The 21,081-nt window shown below is 42.8% G+C and overlaps 1 protein-coding gene across 4 annotated transcripts in view; it reads left to right on the plus strand.

Annotated features, from left to right (window-relative positions):
- Positions 1 to 21,081, plus strand: part of DIP2C (disco interacting protein 2 homolog C) — a 337,865-nt gene that overhangs the window by 218,686 nt on the left and 98,098 nt on the right. For all 4 annotated transcript variants that reach the window (XM_052806472.1, XM_052806481.1, XM_052806490.1 and 1 more), the window contains 3 exons: positions 444 to 641; positions 10,743 to 10,834; positions 14,727 to 14,837. In XM_052806472.1, the coding sequence (XP_052662432.1) occupies positions 444 to 641; positions 10,743 to 10,834; positions 14,727 to 14,837 (401 nt within the window). The remainder of the gene's footprint in view (positions 1 to 443; positions 642 to 10,742; positions 10,835 to 14,726; positions 14,838 to 21,081) is intronic.

Consider the following 21,081-nt stretch of genomic DNA (forward strand, 5'->3'; position numbering starts at 1 on the left):
TTATAAGAAAGCACTGTAACAGAACATGACTTAAATCAATCTGTTACTGATGACTTGTTAAAGTACATTTTTTCAGTAGTTCTGCAGTTCATCTCATTACTGCATTTTTGCCAGGAAAAAGTATTCTCCATCCCTCTTTAGGAATAAAGAAAGGTTGATTATTTCGAAGATGAATATATGCATGCTGCCTCAGCAGTTTCTTTTCCTGCTTGTAGAGCTAGTGTAAGGATAAGCACGTGCATTCCTGAGATGTTTCAGTTGCTTCATCTCTGTTAAAGTTAAAAGTTAATTATTCTGTTATATTTCTCTGTTGCTTCTCAATACCTTCTAACATGTTATTATTTTCAGGATATTTTGCAAAGGTAGCTTATTCTCTTGGTTACACAGGTGTACACAAGGTATAGAATTTACATGGTAACTGTATATCTTTTCATAATCATAAGTCCAACAGCCAGATCCAAACCAGCCAAAGCCAGAAGGAGCTCAGATGTTGGCTATGCGTGGGGAACAATTAGGTGTGGTTACAAATTGGCCGCCTTCTCTGGAAGCAGCTTTGCAGCGATGGGGGACCATCTCACCGAAAGCTCCTTGCCTAACCACTATGGATACTAATGGAAAACCACTGTATATTCTCACTTATGGTGAGCGCTCTTCAAACTCCTTGTGCTTTTATATATTGTATACAGTGTCTGTGTGTATAGTAAATGCATAAATATACAGTGAAAAAAGCCCTCTAATGATGCATCTGTTCCATTTCTGAGTAGGGTAAGACAATTCTGAAACTGTTGGTGTCTGAGTATGAATTGCTGAGATATTCTAGTATGATTTATTTCACAAAGAGGAAAAGAGCTGAGTAGATACACCCATGGAATCACAGATTATAAATTAAAACCACCTTTTAAATAGAAATACATCCTAGGGAAGATTTTTCCTGAAGATTAACGTCTAAATCCATTGCCCTTCGTTATTCCCCAGGCTTTGTTCTGCAAAAGCAGAACCTGGTATACAAAATTCACCAGCTTCCTGAAGAAGTTAAAATAGGATTTTTTACCATGTTCTACTGACATTGTAGTAAGTGTGATTTGAATTATTCCTCCTGATATGTAGCTGTACAGCTAGCAAATGTACTGCCTTGAAATAGATTTGCCAGGATATATTTCAGTGTGATCTTTGGTATGTTGATACAGTTCAATGTGTACTGCCTGACAATCTATTGCAACCAAGAAAGGCCAAATAAAAATAAACATAAGGATATCTCTGGCAAATAACTCCCATATACCTTCTAATTTTGAGATGTTCAGGGGACATTTGGGAGATGTTCAAAGGAATTATTATGAATAACCGTCAAACTTATGAAAGCAGGTTGGACCATTTCTGTATGCTTTTGATAGGGATATAAAAAATGATTTTGCTTTTTTTATTTCCACCTTCTCAGGGACCTAGAGTTCTGTGCAGAGAATGTTTTTACATGCTGTGATACAGAGGTCTGTCTGTTTTGTTCAGTGCTGAATGCTCCTTTCCATTCAGGAGTCCGACTGAGTGATGGTCCCTGGCCAAAAAAATGTCTGCTGCAAGTTTGACATTGCAAATATAGTTAAAGGCTTTTAAAGCATAACAGAATGTTTGCAACTGAAGGTCATGCATGAAACATTTTCCCTTCAGGTACCTTAGAGTTTAGAAGTTAAATTAGGGCGCAAACATATGATTCACCATTGATCAATGTTTTTCTTCCTTAAGGACATTTACTTGGGACTAGAGAAGAACTTTAAAGTTTGCAGTTACATGTTTGCAGAAGAGCAATTCATATCATCTACTGAATGCCCTAAATAAATTGGACAGGAAAGGAAATTAAGATGTTAGTGAGAATCAGGCCATTTTTCTGAATATGGGACTTTGTCCAGAGAGTCTGAGCATATGCCCTGCTTTGCCTGAAGGGCTGTAGGCTGAGCAAATCAACCTGAGGAACTCATCCACGTGGCTCACAGAGCCACCTAGCCTGCTTCTCTGTCCTAAACTAACTCTTTCCAAACCCCTCTTCTAAATTGTCCAAATCCTGAGAAAAATGGGACTAAAATTCATGTTTTCATTACTTTCATATGGCAGCACTCTAGGATATGATTTTTGCTGTTGCCTTTCAGTAGTTTCTTGAGGTCAGAAAAAATAAGTTCTTTTTTTTTCTTTGTTTTTTTCCTTCTTTTTATAGAGAAAAGAAATTACAAACTGCAACATTTCATAGGAGATTTAGTGAATTCTCTGCTAGCTAGATTTCAAGCTGACATTCTTTTTCATGGGAAATGTCCATTCACTGTGCCGCAGCTGTTTTCTTTACTTAAATGACAACTGCTTTTGAAATATCATTAATATTACAGCCACCTGCCATTTTATTGGTGACTTTATGAATGATTTTGCTGTAACTATTCCACCTTTCGTGTCTGTAATATTTTCTAGCAGTTGTGGGCATGGCATTTTTTAAAGTTGAACATTAAGCCTTGAACTCAGTAAAGACACTCTTATTCATGAATTTTTATCCCTGTGCATAGTTCCACTGGCCCTGCTTGTAATAAACTTCTGAAAGATGAGCTTAACCCACAATCCTACCACATGGTATTAATGTGGCATTTCATTTCCTTGTGTGCGTGTGATGATCAGATGACTAAAACTTTAAAATACCAACACTGAGGACTTTCAGTAGCCTCTGAGTTCGTACCTCACAGTTATTTTCAGGTTCTTTGCCAGTTTAAGGAAACACCATTACCAGGATTTCATATGTTCACTACTTTGACAAATATTCAAGATTTTTAAGAATAATTCTAAGTTTCTAGAGGTTCAATCTTTGACATGTTACCAACATGGTCACTGTGCACCTCTTCTTGAATATTTCATGTCTGTTTACTGTTTCTGCTTTAGTGTCTTGTCACAGCCTCTTGTGTCTTCATGGAAATCCTCTTCATTCATCCTCCCAACTTTCCAGTTAAGAGGAGGCTCCTACATGATGCCTTTTGATCCCTACTTTTTTCATACACAGCATCTTCTCCAGTTTCTTGTCTCTGCATGGATGAATCACAGGTTTGCCTGCTTATTCCAGACTTCTTTCCGTCTTTCCAAACTGGATTCCAGGGGTGTCTCTGTAGCTGTCAGATAGGTCATATCCCGTCTAAGTAAAAGTACTTATTCCCTTAACACCAAGCATATTCATCTCCTCCTTTCTGGATCATTGTAGACAGTATTGCTATCCTGCCCATCACTCGGGCTGTAACTGGAGTATCATACATGACCTGGACATTTCTTTAGTTTTGTACAGCTGTTCTGTGTCCAAACCTCGCAGGTTATTTTGGGAGCAAATCTTTTCAAATGCAGACCTTTTGCTGCATCTACACGGCGAAATCTTATCCCATCTGTCACCTTAGTCTTGATTCTTACAGCAAGCTCTCTCTGGCACTGAAAAATGCAGTGTTGGCCTGTTGCATCTATCCAGCATGCTTTCATACTTGCCCTTGGTGGCCTTGCATGCTGAAAAGGAGCTCTCTGAGAGTCCACAAAATTCTTCTCCAAAGCCTTCCTCACAACTCTTTTGCTGTCCTGTCCAGTGACATCTGGGAGTGGTCAGACCGATAGCCAAGCTATGATATGCCATGGCAGACAGCAGTAGATTAGCATGATAAGACCACCTTACGTGATTTACTGGAATGAATTTCCCTACCTAACAGTGGCTGATGTGGATATGATACAGTTAGTGTGGATTTAAATGGTGAGTGCTCTAGATTGTGATGTGCTGTTGTGCCGTAAGGGGAACTAGTTTAAAGAAGTTATTCTTTCAGCTGTTGCTTAAAATCATCACTGCCTTCCCATTCCTCTGCAGGAGTTCAGCTAATTTGTAATGCCTTATATCTCCTGTGTCTTTTCCAGCATGTGTTTTGCGCTTTTTGTCTTCATAGCATGTTGGGACTGTTTTCTTCCATGTGTCCCAGCTTACTGTAGATGGAAGAAATGAATAACTGCACTTTTTGAACACTTAATCTTTTATTAAAGCAAGTTTTTGAAGTGGCTTGCCTCAGTTCTTGAAGTTCTCCTCAGTGCCCCAGTTGTAATCTTTATTTAATGTACTCAAAACTCTTAAACTCTTTCTAGTGAATGAAACACTATGAATATTACTTATTTCTCAAATATTTTGTTCCTCTGGGAACTTGGTTAAGTGGAGAACATCTTAGTTAAGTTACTCACAATCCCTTTATAAATCAAATCACTGAATATGCATAAATTGAAATGTCTGAGATGTGGGAAGGAAAGGTGTCTTTATTGGGTTTTATGTAAGTCTGAACTCTGACTAGAAACCTAACATGTGCTTTGAGGAAGAGGAAGAGAATTTCTGGCTCAGACAGTTAATCAGAGTAGTCAGGCATCCAGTTTTGGTATTGTTGGTAGTAATAATGAAGTGCTTAGTGATTTCTTAGAGGAAAAAATGTCAATAAAGGACAATTAAATCGTATATAGTACTTAAGCTATCACAGTTAGTTTTTTTACTTAAAATGATTATTCTAAGAAGAATCAGAAAGGCTGGGGAAAAAGTAAAACGCTGAAAGTACTTTGGGAATGAGCAGATTTTGAGCTTTCTTATTGTAACCATTATTAAAAACAACAAAACGAGTACCAGTTAACTACATCTGATTCAAAGAATCTCATTTCCTTTATCTAACACTTTCTGTAATCAGATTTTTTTAAAACCATTTTCAGTGGCTCCGATGTATTGTTTCACATGTCAGAGGCCTATTGGAGACAGCAAGGCTAGCAAAAGGAGCAAAGAAAGCTCTGGGGCTAGAGAAGTATTTTTTTCTTCATCTATTTGGATTCTGTGGAAAAAGAAATGCCTGAAAAATGGCATTTTTTTTTTCAAATGAATTGCCCATTAAAAAAAATACTCAAGGCAACTGTAAACATTTTGAGTCCAAAGTCATGCTGCCTTAGCAGGGGTGGTGTAGGTTATACTGGAGATACCCTGAGATGGCTGAAACTTAACAACAGACCAAAAATAGCCAACCCCAAGCCATGCTGCAGCTGGCGTGTGACCCGGCCACCCGCGTCCTCCTGCTGCGAGAATCTCGTAGGCCAGGAATTTCACAATTATCAGGAGGAGAGAGAGGGAATCGAGACTCTTCTAACGAAGTAGCTGCATAACCAGACTGTCCTTATCCCTGAAATAACTCAGTGCTTACAGAGGCATGGATAGTCATGGTTCAAGTCTCTAGACAGATATCAATGTTATGATTGTTTAAGACTTTAAACCTTTATTTCTTTAATAAAAAGGCAGAAAATTACTTTAAAAAATCTGTATTACAAGCTATGATTAAGACTGGAGTATCAAGCACTGTAATAGCAAGGTTACCTCTATTCTGAGTATGTCTGGAGTCTTTTATTCTCTGCAACAGAACATTTTTGTTCTTTTTCTTTGAATTTTTTGTCCCAAAAGACAACAGTTTCATTTGCTGCTCAGGATGGATCTAAAGAGTTTATTAAAAAAGGGTTAACAGAGCAGCAGAACTGCGACTATTATTTTGCAAAGCAGAAAAAGTGTCCCTTTACCTGCGTAGCAACAGGAAGTTTGCCATTTACACCAGATTTAATAAATAATTTTGTTTGTATTTAATTTAAGAAATGTCATACGTGATATTGAGAAAATGAATATTTGACAAAATTATTTGCAGTTAAACTTTGGCAGTCTTGCAATTGCTGTGCACGGAGATTGGTAAGCAACCACTGGTTTGGCTTTGTTGAGTTAGTGCTGTGTCATTCTGAAAAGCATCCTGAAGATGATAAGGAAATTGACTGTGGTTTGTTTTCTCTCTGAGTTTTCCCCCTGATGCAGCTTTTCTCTTATAACCTTCTTTACATTCAACACAAACATATAGTCAGTCCTTTTACAGATTTGTGAAGGAAGAGGAAGGGGATTTACTTCAGTGTCATGTGGAAAGCATCTAATTTTTGTTAACTGATCACTTTTTGTGTGGTTTTTAAGACCTGGTGGTTTCCTTTACCCTCCTAATGTGTTGCTTAACCAGATTGGACTGACTCTTAACTCACTCCAGCTTGCTAAATATTAATTGGTAAAAGATACTGCCCTCTGAATAGACTGTTAAAAATGAACAAGACTGAATACAAGTGAAATGCAAAATATGTGGTTGCTGGTGTAGAGTTGCTACTATTCAACTAAATCAAAATTCCATCAACAAAAGAAAAGGGACTTGCCCCACATAGGTGTTAACAGTGTTCGTCACAGCTGCCAGAAAGCAAGATGCTGTTTTCCATCCTGTCCTACCGAGAATATCTGCACACATGATGTCTGCCAGATATGGCTCAGATTCAGAGACATAGCAGTACTTGCTGATACTTGCTGGGCAGTGGGAACATTCAACTTAGTCTGCAAGTGTGTGAAGAGCGTTAAAGGCCTCCCTGAATAAACATGCTGCTAGGGCATGCAAGTCTGGCAGCAATACTCTGGGCAAGTGACGGAAGTGGCTGAGGAAGATACGATCATCTTTAGAAGAAGATTTATTTCAGTAAATGCTTAAGCAATTATAAGTAAGTTAGGCAATGACAGATGCAGAGAAAAGCTTAATTTCTTACCATCCTGTGGAGTTATACAAGATCTTGGAAAGCAGCACCACAGTTAGCAGCTTGATGGGAGGTAGGAGCAAGGTTATAATTTGTAGTAGCAGCAAGGTACGTGTTAACTGCACGTTGCTGGAGTTCTGTTTTCCTAAATCAACTTAGGAAACTCTTCTGTGGGCATCTACCAGTCTGCTTTGTTTGGGAAGTAGTTTTGTGACTTGAAAACTGAGGGGTAATTCAGGTACTCTAAACACCTAGTGCCCCGCGTTACCCACGATGTGTGTGTGGCTGGCAGACACGGCACAGGGTCTGCAGAGCCCAGGCCCCTTCTGGTGGGTACCCTTGTGCCTGAAACACCACTGGACACTCAGATCTCTTGCTAATGACTTATCTCTGTAGATGACTTACCAATTCTTCATTTTTAAATGCAAGAAAGTAGCTGCTCATGTATGGCTGGTGAGCAGATCGGAGCCTGGCAGGGACAAATGTGCCCCTGGCGAGGCAGGTAGGATTGTTGTTCGAAAGGACCTTGCGGCAGCGGGGATGTGGGCAGGAAGGTGAAGAAGACGAGGGCTCACGGGGTCTGGTCTTTACATGGGGAAATGGCGGGGAAGCAGCAGTGTTGCTCGAGGTTCCTGCACCCAGTGGCGTGTGCTCTGCCAGACTGCAGGCAGGGCCAAGGGCAGCTTTCTGCTGCGGTGGCACGGCTGGAAGAAAGGAGCTCTGGCATGGACGGAGCCGAAACATGGGCTGGTCCACTCACTAGATGAAACTGTTGCTTGAGCTTCTGACACCTGCCCTCCTGTCTTCAAGCCAACTTATTAGGAGATTAATGGCAGTGTGTTTATCTGAGGAGGACCGGTGCTTCATTGCACTCCTGCTGAGGACAATGGGGCATATCCTCAGCAGCTCCAAACATCCAGATTTCCTCTGTAGCCTGCGTAGTGAAGACGGTTTACCCCGCATGGGGATCGGCCTGGCGGCGCTGAGCCCTGTCTCAGAGCGAAAGCCTTGGATGAAGCACAGCTGGCCTCCTCACCAAGGCCTCCCTCTCCCACTGCGCAGATGTGGCACCGTATGGAGGTCGCGGCAAGGTCGCAGCATCGGGATTTGTGGGAGAGGTTTTAGCAATCGGCTTGTTCCCAGAGACGTCTAATCTCTCAAGTTCGCAAAGGAAGAATTACACTAAATTGCAACGTAGGCAGAACCAAGGAAGGAAATACTTCAAAGATTTCCTTCTTTATAACATCCTCCGATACTGAGGGCTTTTATCCTGCAGTCGTCGAGTCCTTTGTGTTTCTCAGTGATGTTGGGGGGGCCAAACAGTCAAGGTGGCAAAATAAACACACGCTTCAGTCCACCTCTGGTCAGAAGCTTGTGCCCCATGCAGCAGCCACAGATCGGGCCCTGATGATTCATAAGTTCCTGGCTCCAGCTTCTGGATTACTGCTCCCTTTGTAGCCCTTTTTTTAATTTATTTTTGGAATGCAGCTATATACCCTGGAAGAAAAATTATGGGCTTCCTGTTGAACATGATGCAGTTGAAGATCTGCATGGACTTTGCCTGGCCTGCTTGCAAGAGTGCCTCGCGGGCTCTGCCTGCCCCTGGCTGCTGCTGCCCGTGCTGGAGCAGAGGCAGCGGCAGCCAGGGGCAGGCAGAGCCGGCAAGGGTTGGAGTGAAGTTACGGAGCTTTTAAGGGCCGCAGGAGAGACCGTATATGCCAGCTCCTTCCCAGCTGAATGCAGACTAGCTGCTTTGTTCCAGTTTTCCACAGTTTCATACCCATACACACATGCAGTTAGTTCGGGTAATTAACATAGTTTCATATTGCACCAGTAAATAGAGCAGTAAAGGGCTGTGGTGACAGAAAATTCAAGTCTTTTCTGACCGTTAGAAAATATTATGGGCATTTTTTTGTGCAGTTTGAAGTGTATTTAAACAGAAAGGTGAGGGATTAGGGAGGCAGCCTTATATGCTCTATGGTTCAGAAGCTGAAATGAAATTTTGGCAATAAAAGAGCATCATGACAAAATGTATTTAAGGACTTAATTCTTTAAAACTTTACTAGAAAGTACGCCTTTAAATTTTTTTAGTCTTTGAGAGAACTTAATTTCTGCGTTTGCTCAGATCACTTACGTGGAGGTGGTTATACTGTGTACTGAGGTGCTTCTGAAAGAATGCATCTAAATACTTTAATCTGAATAGCCCTTAGATTTTGAAGAAAATACTGTAAGATGGCACATTTGATAGATGAAAAATTGGTATGAATATGTCACAAATGCAAATTTAAGACTTGTAACAGATTTAATCTCTATAGCTCATACAGAACTTTTCACAGCAGCCCCTTATGTCTCTCAGAAAAGGAATTAAAAATTCAATGTTCATTTCAAGCTTGAAAGTGTTTTGTGTAAAGACGGTTCTTTCTTGCAATTCAGAACTTTTGCCAGGCTTTTGATTCCCATTCTCCAATTTTCTGTATCATTACTAATTGCTCTTTTAAGTTTGTTGCTACTGAAACTTTAATGTTGGAAGCTTTTAAGAAAAAGAATATTTGCTTTCTTAAGGCATCCTTGTTTTTATCCTACTCACTTGTCAAGTTCAAGTGCAGCAGGGATGCTCTTAAAGACTTTCTTTCCATCAGATGCAGGTAGTTCTGCCATAGTGCTGTGAGGGTTAACCCTGCAGATGTACTCCTGTATCCATGCTGAGTTTCCAATGGAACAGAATTGAGTCATGTTTATTTCTGAACATCGAGGCAGTTCAGCATGCAAATACCGGAGTAATTTTAAATAAATTAAAAACTTTGCAAAACATAGTTTGATGATACAATATTACCATTTTCATAAGAAGTAATTGCATTTAGTACTTTCTTAGTAACAAGCAGCAGTGACCCTTCCAATTTTCCTTAAGAGGAAAAAAAGAAAATCTGGCCTTCTCATTGTACGTTATATTTACATCAAATTTGCACTTAAAAATAATTCATTAGTATTGCATTTTATAACCAGGATGTGGAGGAACTTATTACAACTGCTTGGCTTAGTTATAAATAGCAATACTGCATGTTTGGGAGCTTGAACTGCTGAACCCCATAGGTAGTCTGTTGTCAGAACCTATTATGGTTTAAGTTATTGGTGGGCATGAATTTGCTACTGTCAGACTGAATACTGCTTAAAGACAGTACCTAGGGGCCAGCCAAGAACAAGGGCTGTTACGCTCGGTATTGTTCAAATGGAAGTAACAAGGTGTCTAAACAAAGGCCATCTGAAAGAGCTTGTATAGTTGGATGATGCCAATCACTTGAAGGATTAATGAAAGGTATGTAACGTGACCAATGAGGTCTTGATGAGATAATTTTTTTTTTAAAGAATATTGAGGTGAGGTCTTGATAAGGATTAGCTAAGCGCAGAGCTGGAGAGATGAAGCGAGGGAGAAGAGAGAGTAAAAAGGAAGGGTACCTGGGGCAAGTGAAATGAAACCGAGAGAAGGGAGGGTATGGGAACAGGTGAGAAGAAAAAGCCCAGTTAAATGGAAGAAGGCCCAGAATTAAAAGTGAAACATGGCCATAGGGATGTGCTAAGGATCAGAGGGTCCCTGCTGCTTCAGTGTGCCCCTTTGGCTGTGGGGTGTTTTCTGTTTGTTGGGGTTTTATTCTTTCTCTCTGCTTCTTGGGACTCCGTTCCTTTTTCCCTTGGTGTCTTGGGGTGAGAGAAGTGCCATCGTGGAACCTGAGTAACACCTTCAGAGGTCAGTCTGGGCTGAAATGCGACTTGTCCAGCTTGTTACAGCTAAGGGTGTTAGGATGATGTCTGGACTTGATGATGTTCCAGCCGCTTCTGAGTGTTAACTTTTGGAGTCAAGATCCAGTTTTCTCCAAAGTAAGAAACTTCTGCCATGAAGAAAACTATTCTTACTTTTTTTTTTTTTTTAAATGCTGCTGTCTTGAAAAAAGTTCAAAGAAACCTTCTGATAAGTATTTAAATACTTCCGCTAGTCCCAGTAGTGGTGTCATATTTAGTTGGAAAACTAATATAAATGTTCCTACTATTTTTTTTCACTGCTCAGTTATTGTTTCTCTTTAATAATCTTGTAAAACATAAAAATAATTTTAAAATTAATTTCACAAATTTTGTGTTAATAGGCAAACTTTGGACCAGAAGTATGAAGGTTGCTTACAATATACTACATAAATTAGGCACAAAACAAGAACCAATGGTACGACCTGGAGACAGGGTGAGTGTCTCAATGATTTTTAATTACTAGTAATTCACATCCCACATTGACAAAGAGAGAATGAAGTATTTGCGGTGCTTAGAGGAAATTAATGAAGTGAAATGTTGGGAGGGTGAAATCTGCCTTTTACTCAGAAAAAGACTGATCATTCAGACAGATATTTTGAATTGCATGATAAATAAGCTGAGCCAGTACTCGCTGAATAGTAACTTGAAGTTGTGGCAACATCAACAATAAACATTCCCATGGAAAGTGATTTTTGGACATAGAACAGATGTCTGTTTAGCAAAAGCTTGCTTATGGAGCCTGGAGGTGTCATGCGGGTAAGAAACATACTTACTAATGACTTTGTAGTTGTTGAGATGGTGGAAACAAGAGAAGCATTGTGGAGGACAAAGACAAGCAAAGTAAGCACATTTTGGCAGCCAGTTAAATAAATAAATTACACTGACTGGTAACATGGAGAATATTTCCATTCCTGGTTCCTGACTCTGATGCAGCTACTGCTAGACGCTGAATCTAGGTGAGCAGATGAAGTCCACAGAGAACGAGGGTTACAGAGGTAACTGTGGTTGTTAAATGTTGACAAGAACAACCTATGGTTTTGCTAATGATGTACTTACAAACCTACCCCTTCGTCTGTCAAGGCTGGCCAAGCCTGCTACCCCTTTTCTCTGCCAGACTGTGTATGGAAATTTCCACAGGTCCCATTCCAGGTTGGCTTCAAGCCATGGAATGGATATTCCAGAACAAATTTGTCAGAAATGCAAATTTTAGTCCTGCCTTAGTGCTTAGAGTTGTGAGAGTCTTCCTTCCCCATGTTCTGATAGCAATTCTCAAGCTGTTAATTCACTTGATCCTCTTGTGCCACACGTGAGAAACATGTCTGTTTGCATTACACATTTCTTAGGGCTTCAAAAATGAGAGCATGCAATAATGCTTCCCAGAAGAAAAAAGAGGAAAAAAAATAATTAAAAAGATGAAACCTGACAGTCCTTCCTATGTTTCTTTTTGAAATAAATCATGAAGAATTTAACTAAATCTAAATTGCTTCCTACAATGGCATTCAGCCAGGAGTAGGATCTGAAGAATCTCTTTTACTTGACTTACAAGTGTGTCTCTAAGCAACAGCAGAAGAAACAAGTTGTTCAAGTGTATACATCAAAACAATCCACCCAGAAAGCTCCAAAAGGAATAAAGTTCACATATGGGCAATGTGCATCTCTCCCTATCTATTGTGTGCTAACTGCCCATCTTTGTATTCATTTACTGCAGCAGTCACTGGCATCTCCAAACATTAAGACGGGATTTGTGGATAATTCAGGCTGAAAGCTGGAAGTTTAGCTAGTGCAGGACACATAGAGAACAAATTGCAGCTCTTCTAAAATAAGTCCACCTAGATTACAGTGAAACAAATGTTTCTAGCTGAGTGCTGAAAGCATATGCTTTGCGTTGTAAAAACATCTTGCCTTAGCATCCCTGTGTAACAGAAACATGATCATTTGAAGCAACTTCACATTGAAGATGAGGTGTTACTGTACTTCTGATGTTCTAGGCTGTTATTCTGGCTGTTATGCCCCTGTTGTAATAACATAAAAGCTTTCTGACCTCTTTGAAGACGGCTTTTTATTCTAAGTAATGTATTTTGTGTGACAACAGTTAAAGGTAGCTTTTAAATACTAAATGAAATACAGACATGTATTTCTGGTCTTTTCTAAATGAGAGTGTAATTGTTTCCTTATGTTAATATTATTTAAAATTCAGAAAGGCCTTTTTCCCTTTAAAAGCATCTTCTATCAATACAACCTCTATTTTTCATGAGTACCATTACATCACCTCTTAGGTTCTTTGTCTGAGCCAAAAAAATGAATGTGCCTGCATTTCATTCCCTGTTTCTGTTATTATTATAGTACATGACGAACTGCATTTGCCTTCTATAGTAACTTCAGAAATTTAACCTTGTGTCACCCCAGACAGCTGCCTGGAAATTAAGCTTGCCCTCTGAAATATCTACTAGATAACCAGATTCTCGTCTGGTAATATACACTGTATGGTTTGTTTTCCTTCAGCCTTACCCCTTTTTGCTCTTACACATATTATTTATTTATTTGGTACAGGTCTGTTAGTGATTAATGTTTTTTGGAGGGGAAGTTAATGCCTCATTCCCACTGGACTTCAGTAAGATTTTTTCACCTCTGTCAGCTCCTTTGCAAAGATTCCGAGCCAAACCTTCCCTGCCTTTATGTAAGCAGAGACCAACACAAAACCCATCAATCTTCAAAGTATCTTTAGGGATCTTTCAACATCTTTCAGATGTTTGCTGTGCTCAGCAAACTCTACCATACCCTCAGTGCACCTAACAAAATCCCTTTCTATCCATTTCCCCTGAGGCTGTTTCTGGTATGTGCACATAGAATGCATACAATAAGCTCTGCACAGCCTTCTCCAGCAGTTGGAGTGTTTCATGTGCAAGCTTACAGTTAAAGTAGCAATGTATTTTCTCTGAAGTTTCTCTAAACAGTTATGAAGTTACGGTCTTCAGCTTAAAAACAGAGATATTTTGGACCTACTTGGACAAGGTTGGTTAGAATTTCTTCTAGTTTGAAGAAATCAAGTTAACCTATGGAAGGCAACTATCTTTGAAGCCAAACTGGAAACACTTATAATCTCCAGTAACTGAACCTTGGAGTGTATATGAAAACATGATGATTTTACTTCGAGAGACTAAAACACAGAACTTCTATGGATGTCAAAGCAGTCAAAACTCAAGAGTTATTAATTAGTTTCGGCAAATTTTAAGATGCTGTAATAATACAGTCTGATCCCGTGTGCAAGCCCAAAGGAATTAAGTTTGAAATCACTCGCCATGCCTTTTGCATGCCACTTCAGTTGACCATGCTGGATAGTTACCAGCTGCATTACAGCTGTTTAAGACACGAGCTGAGAACATCCATCTGACAGAATCAAAACAAAAATGTAGACAGGATTTAGCCACTAAGGTCATTCACCAGTAAGTGAGAGGAGTAGTATTCCCTGCTCTTGCAAGGAGAGTCGTGGACTCTCTAAGTTGCTGGATCCTCAGTGAGACTCTGCATTCTCGCCTTTCCTTCCCTTTGCCCCTGGAGGATCTAAGACATTGTCTGCAATGCCCACAGAAGTAAGCTGCACAGTTCAGCACATTGGGGGAAGAAGGGCACCTAGTGAGCATACAGGTGATTTGCTATGATCTTTTCTTGGCATTCTTTTATCTAAATAATTCCCTAGCCCGAGCCCTGAAGCTGTGAAGTTCAACAAATCCAGGCCTAGGTTGGCATGTTATATGGCCAGCTCTGGATGTGATGTTTGCTTCTCTAGATATCAGTTATTTATGTTCGCACAGTGCACAGAAACTTCTACACTTGGACAACAGCCCAATTCTAAAATAAAATTGTTGTATAAGGCAAAACATAGTGAGACAAAACATAATGTGTTAATGATTGACATAATTGCATCGTAAGTCTGGCTAATCTGAATTGCTCACAGATCCACTTTGTTTTCTGTAACTTCAAGCAAATTATTAAATTAGAATTTAAAATTCTATTAATTCCATTTACTTGTTTATTTTATGTCTGTAAAGCAATCAGTAAATTGAGAACCAGATGAAAGGTATTGTCAATGTAGGAAACAATACAGCATGAAAATATTTAACTACATCCTAAGTGAATATGTTCACAAAAGGAATACCTATTAGAATAAATTCCTTCTGATTCCTCATTCATCTTTCATTAGGTTTGAATAGTTATCATAGAATGTTTCAGTAATCATCTCTCTCCAAAAGGAAGCATGGAAACTCCAATTATCATTATCTGAAACCTGGGATAAAACATTTTTAACATACGTCTCTTTGTTTCAGGTAACACTTGTATTCCCTAACAATGATCCTGCTGCTTTCATGGTAGCATTTTATGGCTGCCTGCTTGCGGAAGTTGTTCCCGTCCCTATTGAAGTGCCACTTACAAGAAAGGTAGGAACTGATTTTCTTCTCTATACTGCATTTTAAAATTTGTCAGAACAAATCACAACTGAACATAGCTTTTGAGTACATTTTTGTGGTTAACTAGCTCTGAATTCGAGCATACAAAGATAGTGCTGTGTGGTGAGTTATATATAGTTCCTTCTTTTCTGTGATGGAAAATCTGAAGATGTGCTTGCAATTTCAGCAAATGCAGGTCCGTCTGGAAAAGGAGAGGAAAATTTTCCAAGAGAACAGTCCTAGATGGATTATCTTTGTAGCCTCTCAAAGCATTCTGGCGTTGGCCACTGACAAAGAATCATTGGCAACAACTGCTGATTTTCCACTTGTCCCTGCAACCCAAGCTACGTTACAATGCCACTAGTGCTGTGTATGCTACTTCAAAGCAGTTATGAAAATGCCTTCTGCTCTGTCTATATGTGCATATGTATCCCAAAGCTTCTGTCACCACGGTCATCTCTGCCAAGGGTGGCACTTGAACAAATTAAGTTTGGGAATTCTTGCCACAGAACATACATTCATAGAGAAAACTGGCCATTACTAATCAAAAGCCTTTCACGTCCAGTGTTGGTTCAGAGATTCAACCATGTATCCTAGGGAAGTGTTAGTAGACAGATGCAGCAGTTCCAGCCAGAAAGAATGCCTGGGGACAGTGAGGGGAGGGGGCTCAGTAGTGTAGGTGAGCCACAGCTGGGAAGCTTACACTGATGCTGCTGAACTTGCCTTTTTTTCTAGGGATGTATGCCTTGAAGGCTGTAAATACAGCAAAATGTATTTATTAATTACAAGTTCTTTTTATTATACCACCTTAATTTTACCATGGCTGGCCGCCATGGTCCTGTTGTAAGGTTCTCCCAAATATCCCCTTACATAATCCATTTTTTATTAGCTAGCACTAATAATGCCTTACTTTTATTATTTGGTCTGAAATTGTCCACACAAAGTGTGTTCTTTAATCCTTACAAGATTTCTTTTTTAAATGAAGTTCTTTTGGAAAATGTTGACTGAAGGCATGAGGTGTTTCCAGGCAAAGGGCTGGGGAAATCTATTGCTTTGCTCACATTTTCAATTTTTCTATTGTCAAGGGCTTTTAATTGAAATGCTCTGGTGTCACAGTACCCCAGAGCAGAAGCTCAAATCTTTGTTTCATGGACAGGTATCCTGCCTTTTAAATGAAAAGCCATGAAAACAAGTTTCTAAGCCCTCATAAAGGCTTTGCAGTTTGCACATCTCGCATAGCAATTTAACAGCTAAAAATATCTGGAGATTCCTTCCTAACTGAACATGTTTGAACCTTCCTCATCTCCAAGATCTCATCATTTCTCCATTATGTTCACACATGCCCTGGCCAACATCTGTGGTGGGCCCTTGCCATGGTGACACCAGAAGCTGGCAGGGAGAGGAGGTGTGGCAGCTGGACGAAAGGACGGTTTGCTGAACTGCTGAAGGGGTAGAGAGAGATGAGGGAGAGTGAGTGGATCAGACAACAAAAGGCCATGATCCAGCTGAGCAGACATGAGAGTAGCTGAGCAGAAGAAAGGACACTGGGAACCAAGGGAAAGAGGAGACAGGAGGTGCCCCAGCTTAACTGGCTAAGACTGGAGGAAAGGTGCAGCTGAGCTAGAAAGGCCATGCAAGGAGAGAGGATGGGATCTCAACTAGTCTACCTGCTTTGAGGAGTAAGGTTATGCTATTTTATTTGTAAAATGTTGTATTTGAGAGCACTGAGAGGTGGACATGACTATAGAATGAGGATAATGATTTTAGTAGAAACATAGCGCATTTGCATCGGGCTATCATCATGCTTTCATGTGTGAGTGCAGTACCTTAAGATAGTTTGAGGCAATATAAAACAGATTATAAATCCATCATCAAAAAAAGGCGAGCAGACTATGTATGTTTTAAGTCACTCACTGAGGCGATCAGCTCCTGCGCAGGCACGTTCCGCAGCGGAGCAGGGGATCGCAGCATACAGGGGGGTTTCCTGAGCTGGGGAAACCCTGGAGGAGCACAGAGACCCGCCAGGAGCCAGCAGCTCTCCGGAGGGATAGCGGCTGACGAGGCGTGGGCAGGGCTAGGAGTAACGGCGGCCGCCCCGTACTCCCACAAAGGGCAGCCCACAGGAGCGAGGCAACCATGGCGGGAAACAGGGCCTGGCGCGTCAGTTTGCGTGGGAGGGCATGCGGGGAGGGCGCCTCTTCAAAGGAGGAGCATTCCACTGCCCGAGTGGAGAGACTTAAAGTACACATAACCCAGCAACTGGGCAACGGGGCACCGTTCTGTGACCACCTGCGCACGTCAAGGGCACTCATCCTACCTGACCCTCAAGGCAGAATGGTCGGCACTTGTCTGAGAGCAAGGGCTGCAGCTCCGGCTGGGGGGTCTGCACCACCTACCCAGTGGTGACTGATGCCTCCACCCAGACGGAGCTGCTGAAGGGAGAGGCTGCAGTGCAGACCTCAGACTGCAGGAAGAGCCTAGACCTTTCTCCTGGGGCAGGGACATGCAGCAGAGCTGCCTGCAAAAGCTGTGCCCAGGCAGAGGACCCCCTGCAGCAGGTGGCTGAGCTGCAGGAGGCGGTGAGAAGGCTGCGTAGCATCGGGGAGGCTGAGAAGGAGTTGGATAGTTGATTCCAAGCACAGTCTGCAGTGGACCCACGGCCCATGGCCATGCAGAAGGGAGGGGGGGGGTAATAATGCAGCAGAATGGAAGCTTGCAACTGCAAGGACCTGCAGGAGAAAGACACTTCCCCCAAAGGCTGAGGTGCCCTTGCAGAACGGCTTCACCACTCTGCAGGCTGAAGAGGAAAGACCCGCCACATCAGGAGAGATGCTGGAGCTGAGTGAGGCAGCCTGATCTGCTCCTTGTATAACAACCAGCGCAACTAAGAAAAGGCGACGGGTGATAGTAGTAGGCAACTCTCTTCTGAGAGGTACGGAGGCACCCGTCTGCCGACCTGACGCACTCTCTCAAGAGGTATCCTGCTTACCGGGGGCTCGTATCAGGGATGTCACCGAGAGACTACCAAGCCTCGTACAGTCCACCGACTATTATCCGCTGCTGTTATTTCATGTGAGCACCAGTGATACAGCCAGGAGCAGTCTGAGGAGTATCAAGAAGGATTACAGAGCCCTGGGAGCAGCGGTAAGGGACTCTGGAGGGCAGGTAGTTTTTTCATCGGTCCTCCCGGTCAAAGGGAAGGGGTTTGAAAGGGCCAGTCGAATCTAAGGAATCGACAAATGGTTATGGGACTGGTGCCACAGCCAGGGCTTCAGCTACTTAGACCATGCGACTTGCTTTGAGAAACCTGGTCTACTGGGGGCTGATGGGGTCCATCTGTCAGAGAAGGGGAAGAGCATCTTCGGTCCTAGGCTTGCCAAGCTGGTGAAGAGAGCTTTAAACTAAAGTTGCCAGAGGAGGGGAACCTCAATCTATCCCACTCCTACCAGTTTGATGCCAGTGCCAGCAACAGATGCCCAGAGCCTGGAGAGGGATCACAGGTCAACAGGAGAGCACCTGAAGAGCAGCACAAAGGAATTCCAGCCACTCCAGCCAGTAAGTCAGCTTCATTGGGGGCCCAACTTAAATGCCTCTATGCAAATGCACGTAGAATGGAGATGTGCTCACACCTGCAGGGCTATGATCTTACTGGCATCACAGAGACGTAGTGGGATGGTTCCTATGACTGGAGTGTTGCAATGGAAGGATACAGGCTCTTTAGGAAGGACAGGCAGGGGAGATGAGGAGGAGCTGTTGCCCTCTGTGTCAATGACCAGCTGGAGTGCATGGAGCTCTGCCTGGGGATGGATGAGAAGCCAACCGAGAGCCTATGGGTCAGGATTAAGGGAGGGCAGGGACAGGTGACATTATAGTGAGGGTCTGCTACAGGCCACCTGACCAGGAAGACCGAGTGGGTGAGGCCCTCTGTAGACAGATAGGAGCAGCCTTGCATCAGAAGCCCTGGTCATCATGGGGGACTTCAGCCTCCATGATATCTGTTGGAGGGACAACACAGAGGGGCTTAAGCAATGCAGGAGGTTCCTGTAATGTGTTGATGATAACTTCCTTCTCCAAGTGATGGAAGAGCCAATGAGGAGAGGTGCTATGCTGGACCTTGTTCTCATCAACAAGGAGGGGCTGGTGGGGAATGTGAAGCTCAAGGGCAGCCTGGGCTGCAGTGACCATGAAATGGGGGAGTTCAAGATCCTTAGAGCAGCGACGGGGATGCACAACAAGCTAACTATCCTGGACTTCAGGAGAGCAGACTTTGGCCTCTTCAGGGATCTGCTTGGTGGAGTACCATGGGATAAAGCCCTGGAGGGAAGATGGGCCCAAGAAAGCTGGTTAATATTCAAGGATCACCTCCTCCAAGCTCAGGAGCGATGCATCCCAACAAAGAGGAAGTCAGGCAAATACACCAGGAGGCCTGCATGGATGAACAAGGAGCTCCTGGACAAACTCAAACACAAAAAGGAAGCCTAGAAAGGGTGGAAGCAAGGACAGGAAGCCTGGGAGGAATACAGAGAAATTGTCCGAGCAGCCAGGGATCAGGTTAGGAAAGCTAAGGCCCTAATATAATTAAATCTGGCCAGGAACGTCAAGGGCAACAAGACAAGCTTTTTTAGGTACATCAGTGATAAAAGGAAGACTAGGGAAAATGTGGGCCCTCTCTGGAAGGAAACGGGGGACCTGGTTACCTGGGACATGGAGAAGGCTGAGGTACTCGGTGACTTTTTTGCCTCAGTCTTCACCAGCAAGTGTTCCAGCCACACCACCCAAGTCACAGAAGGCAAAGGCAGGGACTGGGAGAATGAAGAACCACTACTGTAGGAGAAGATCAGGTGTGAGACTAAGGAATCTGAAGGTGCACAAGTCCATGGGACCTGATGAGATGTATCTGTGGGTCCTGAGTGAACTGGCTGATGAAGTGGCTAAGCCACTACCCATCATGTTTGAGTAGTTGTGGCATTCCGGGGAAGTTCCCACTGACCGGAAAAGAGGAAACATAACCCCCATTTTTAAAAATGGAAAAAAGGAAGACCTGGGGAACTACAGGCCAGTCATTCTCACATCTGTGCCAGGCAAGATCATGGAGTGGAGCCTCCTGGAAATTATGCTAAGGCCCATGGAAAATAAGGAGGTGATTGGTGACAGCCAACATGGCTTCACTAAGGGCAAATCGTGCCTGACAAATTTGGTGGCCTTTTACGATGGGGTTACAGTGTTGGTGGATAAGGGAAGAGCAACTGACGTCATCTGCCTGGACTTGTGCAAAGCATTTAATGCTGTCCCACATGACATCCTTGTCTCTAAATTGGGGAGACATGGGTTTGACAGATGGACCACTTGATGGATAAGAAATTGGCTGGGTGGTCACACTCCAAGAGTTGTGGTGAACGGCTCAATGTCCGAGTGGAGACCAGTGATGAGTGGCGTTCCTCAGGGCTCGGTATTGGGACCGGCACTGTTTCACATCTTTGTCCGCGACATGAACAGTGGGATTGAGTGCACCCTCAGCAAGTTTGCTGATGACGCCAAGCTGTGTGGTGCCGTCGACACGCTGGAGGGAAGGGATGTCATCCAGAGGGACCTTGACAGGCTTGAGAGGTGGGCCTGTGTGAACGTCATGAAGTTCAACAAGGCCAAGTGCAAGGTCCTGCACATGGGTCGGGGCAATCCCAAGCACAAACACAGGCCGGGGGATGAAGGGACTGAGAGCAGCCCTGCAGAGAAGGACTTGGGGGTGTTGGTTGACGAGAAGCTCAACATGACCTGGCAATGTGCGCTTGCAGCCCAGAAAGCCAACCGTATCCTGGGCTGCATCAAAAGAAGCGTGACCAGCAGGTCGAGGGAGGTGATTCTGCCCCTCTAATCTGCTCTCATGAGACCCCATGTGGAGTACTGCATTCAGCTCTGGGGTCCCCAACATAAGAAGGACATGGACCTGTCGGAGCGAGTCCAGAGGAAGGCCATGAAGATGATCAGAGGGCTGGAGCACCTCTCCTATGAAGACAGGCTGAGAGAGCTGGGGTTGTTCAGCCTGGAGAAGAGAAGGCTCCAGGGTCACCATATAGCAGCCTTCCACTACCTAAAGGAGGCCTACAAGAAAGCCAGAGAGGGACTTTTTACAAGGGCATGTAGTGATAGGACAAGGGGTAAGGGCTGTAAACTGAAAGAGGGTAGATTTAGATTAGATATTAGGAATAAATTCTTCTCTGTGAGGGTGGTGAGGCAC

The sequence above is a fragment of the Harpia harpyja genome, chromosome 1 (genome assembly GCF_026419915.1).
Source record: "Harpia harpyja isolate bHarHar1 chromosome 1, bHarHar1 primary haplotype, whole genome shotgun sequence".
In the NCBI taxonomy this organism is placed as follows: Eukaryota; Metazoa; Chordata; class Aves; order Accipitriformes; family Accipitridae; genus Harpia; species Harpia harpyja.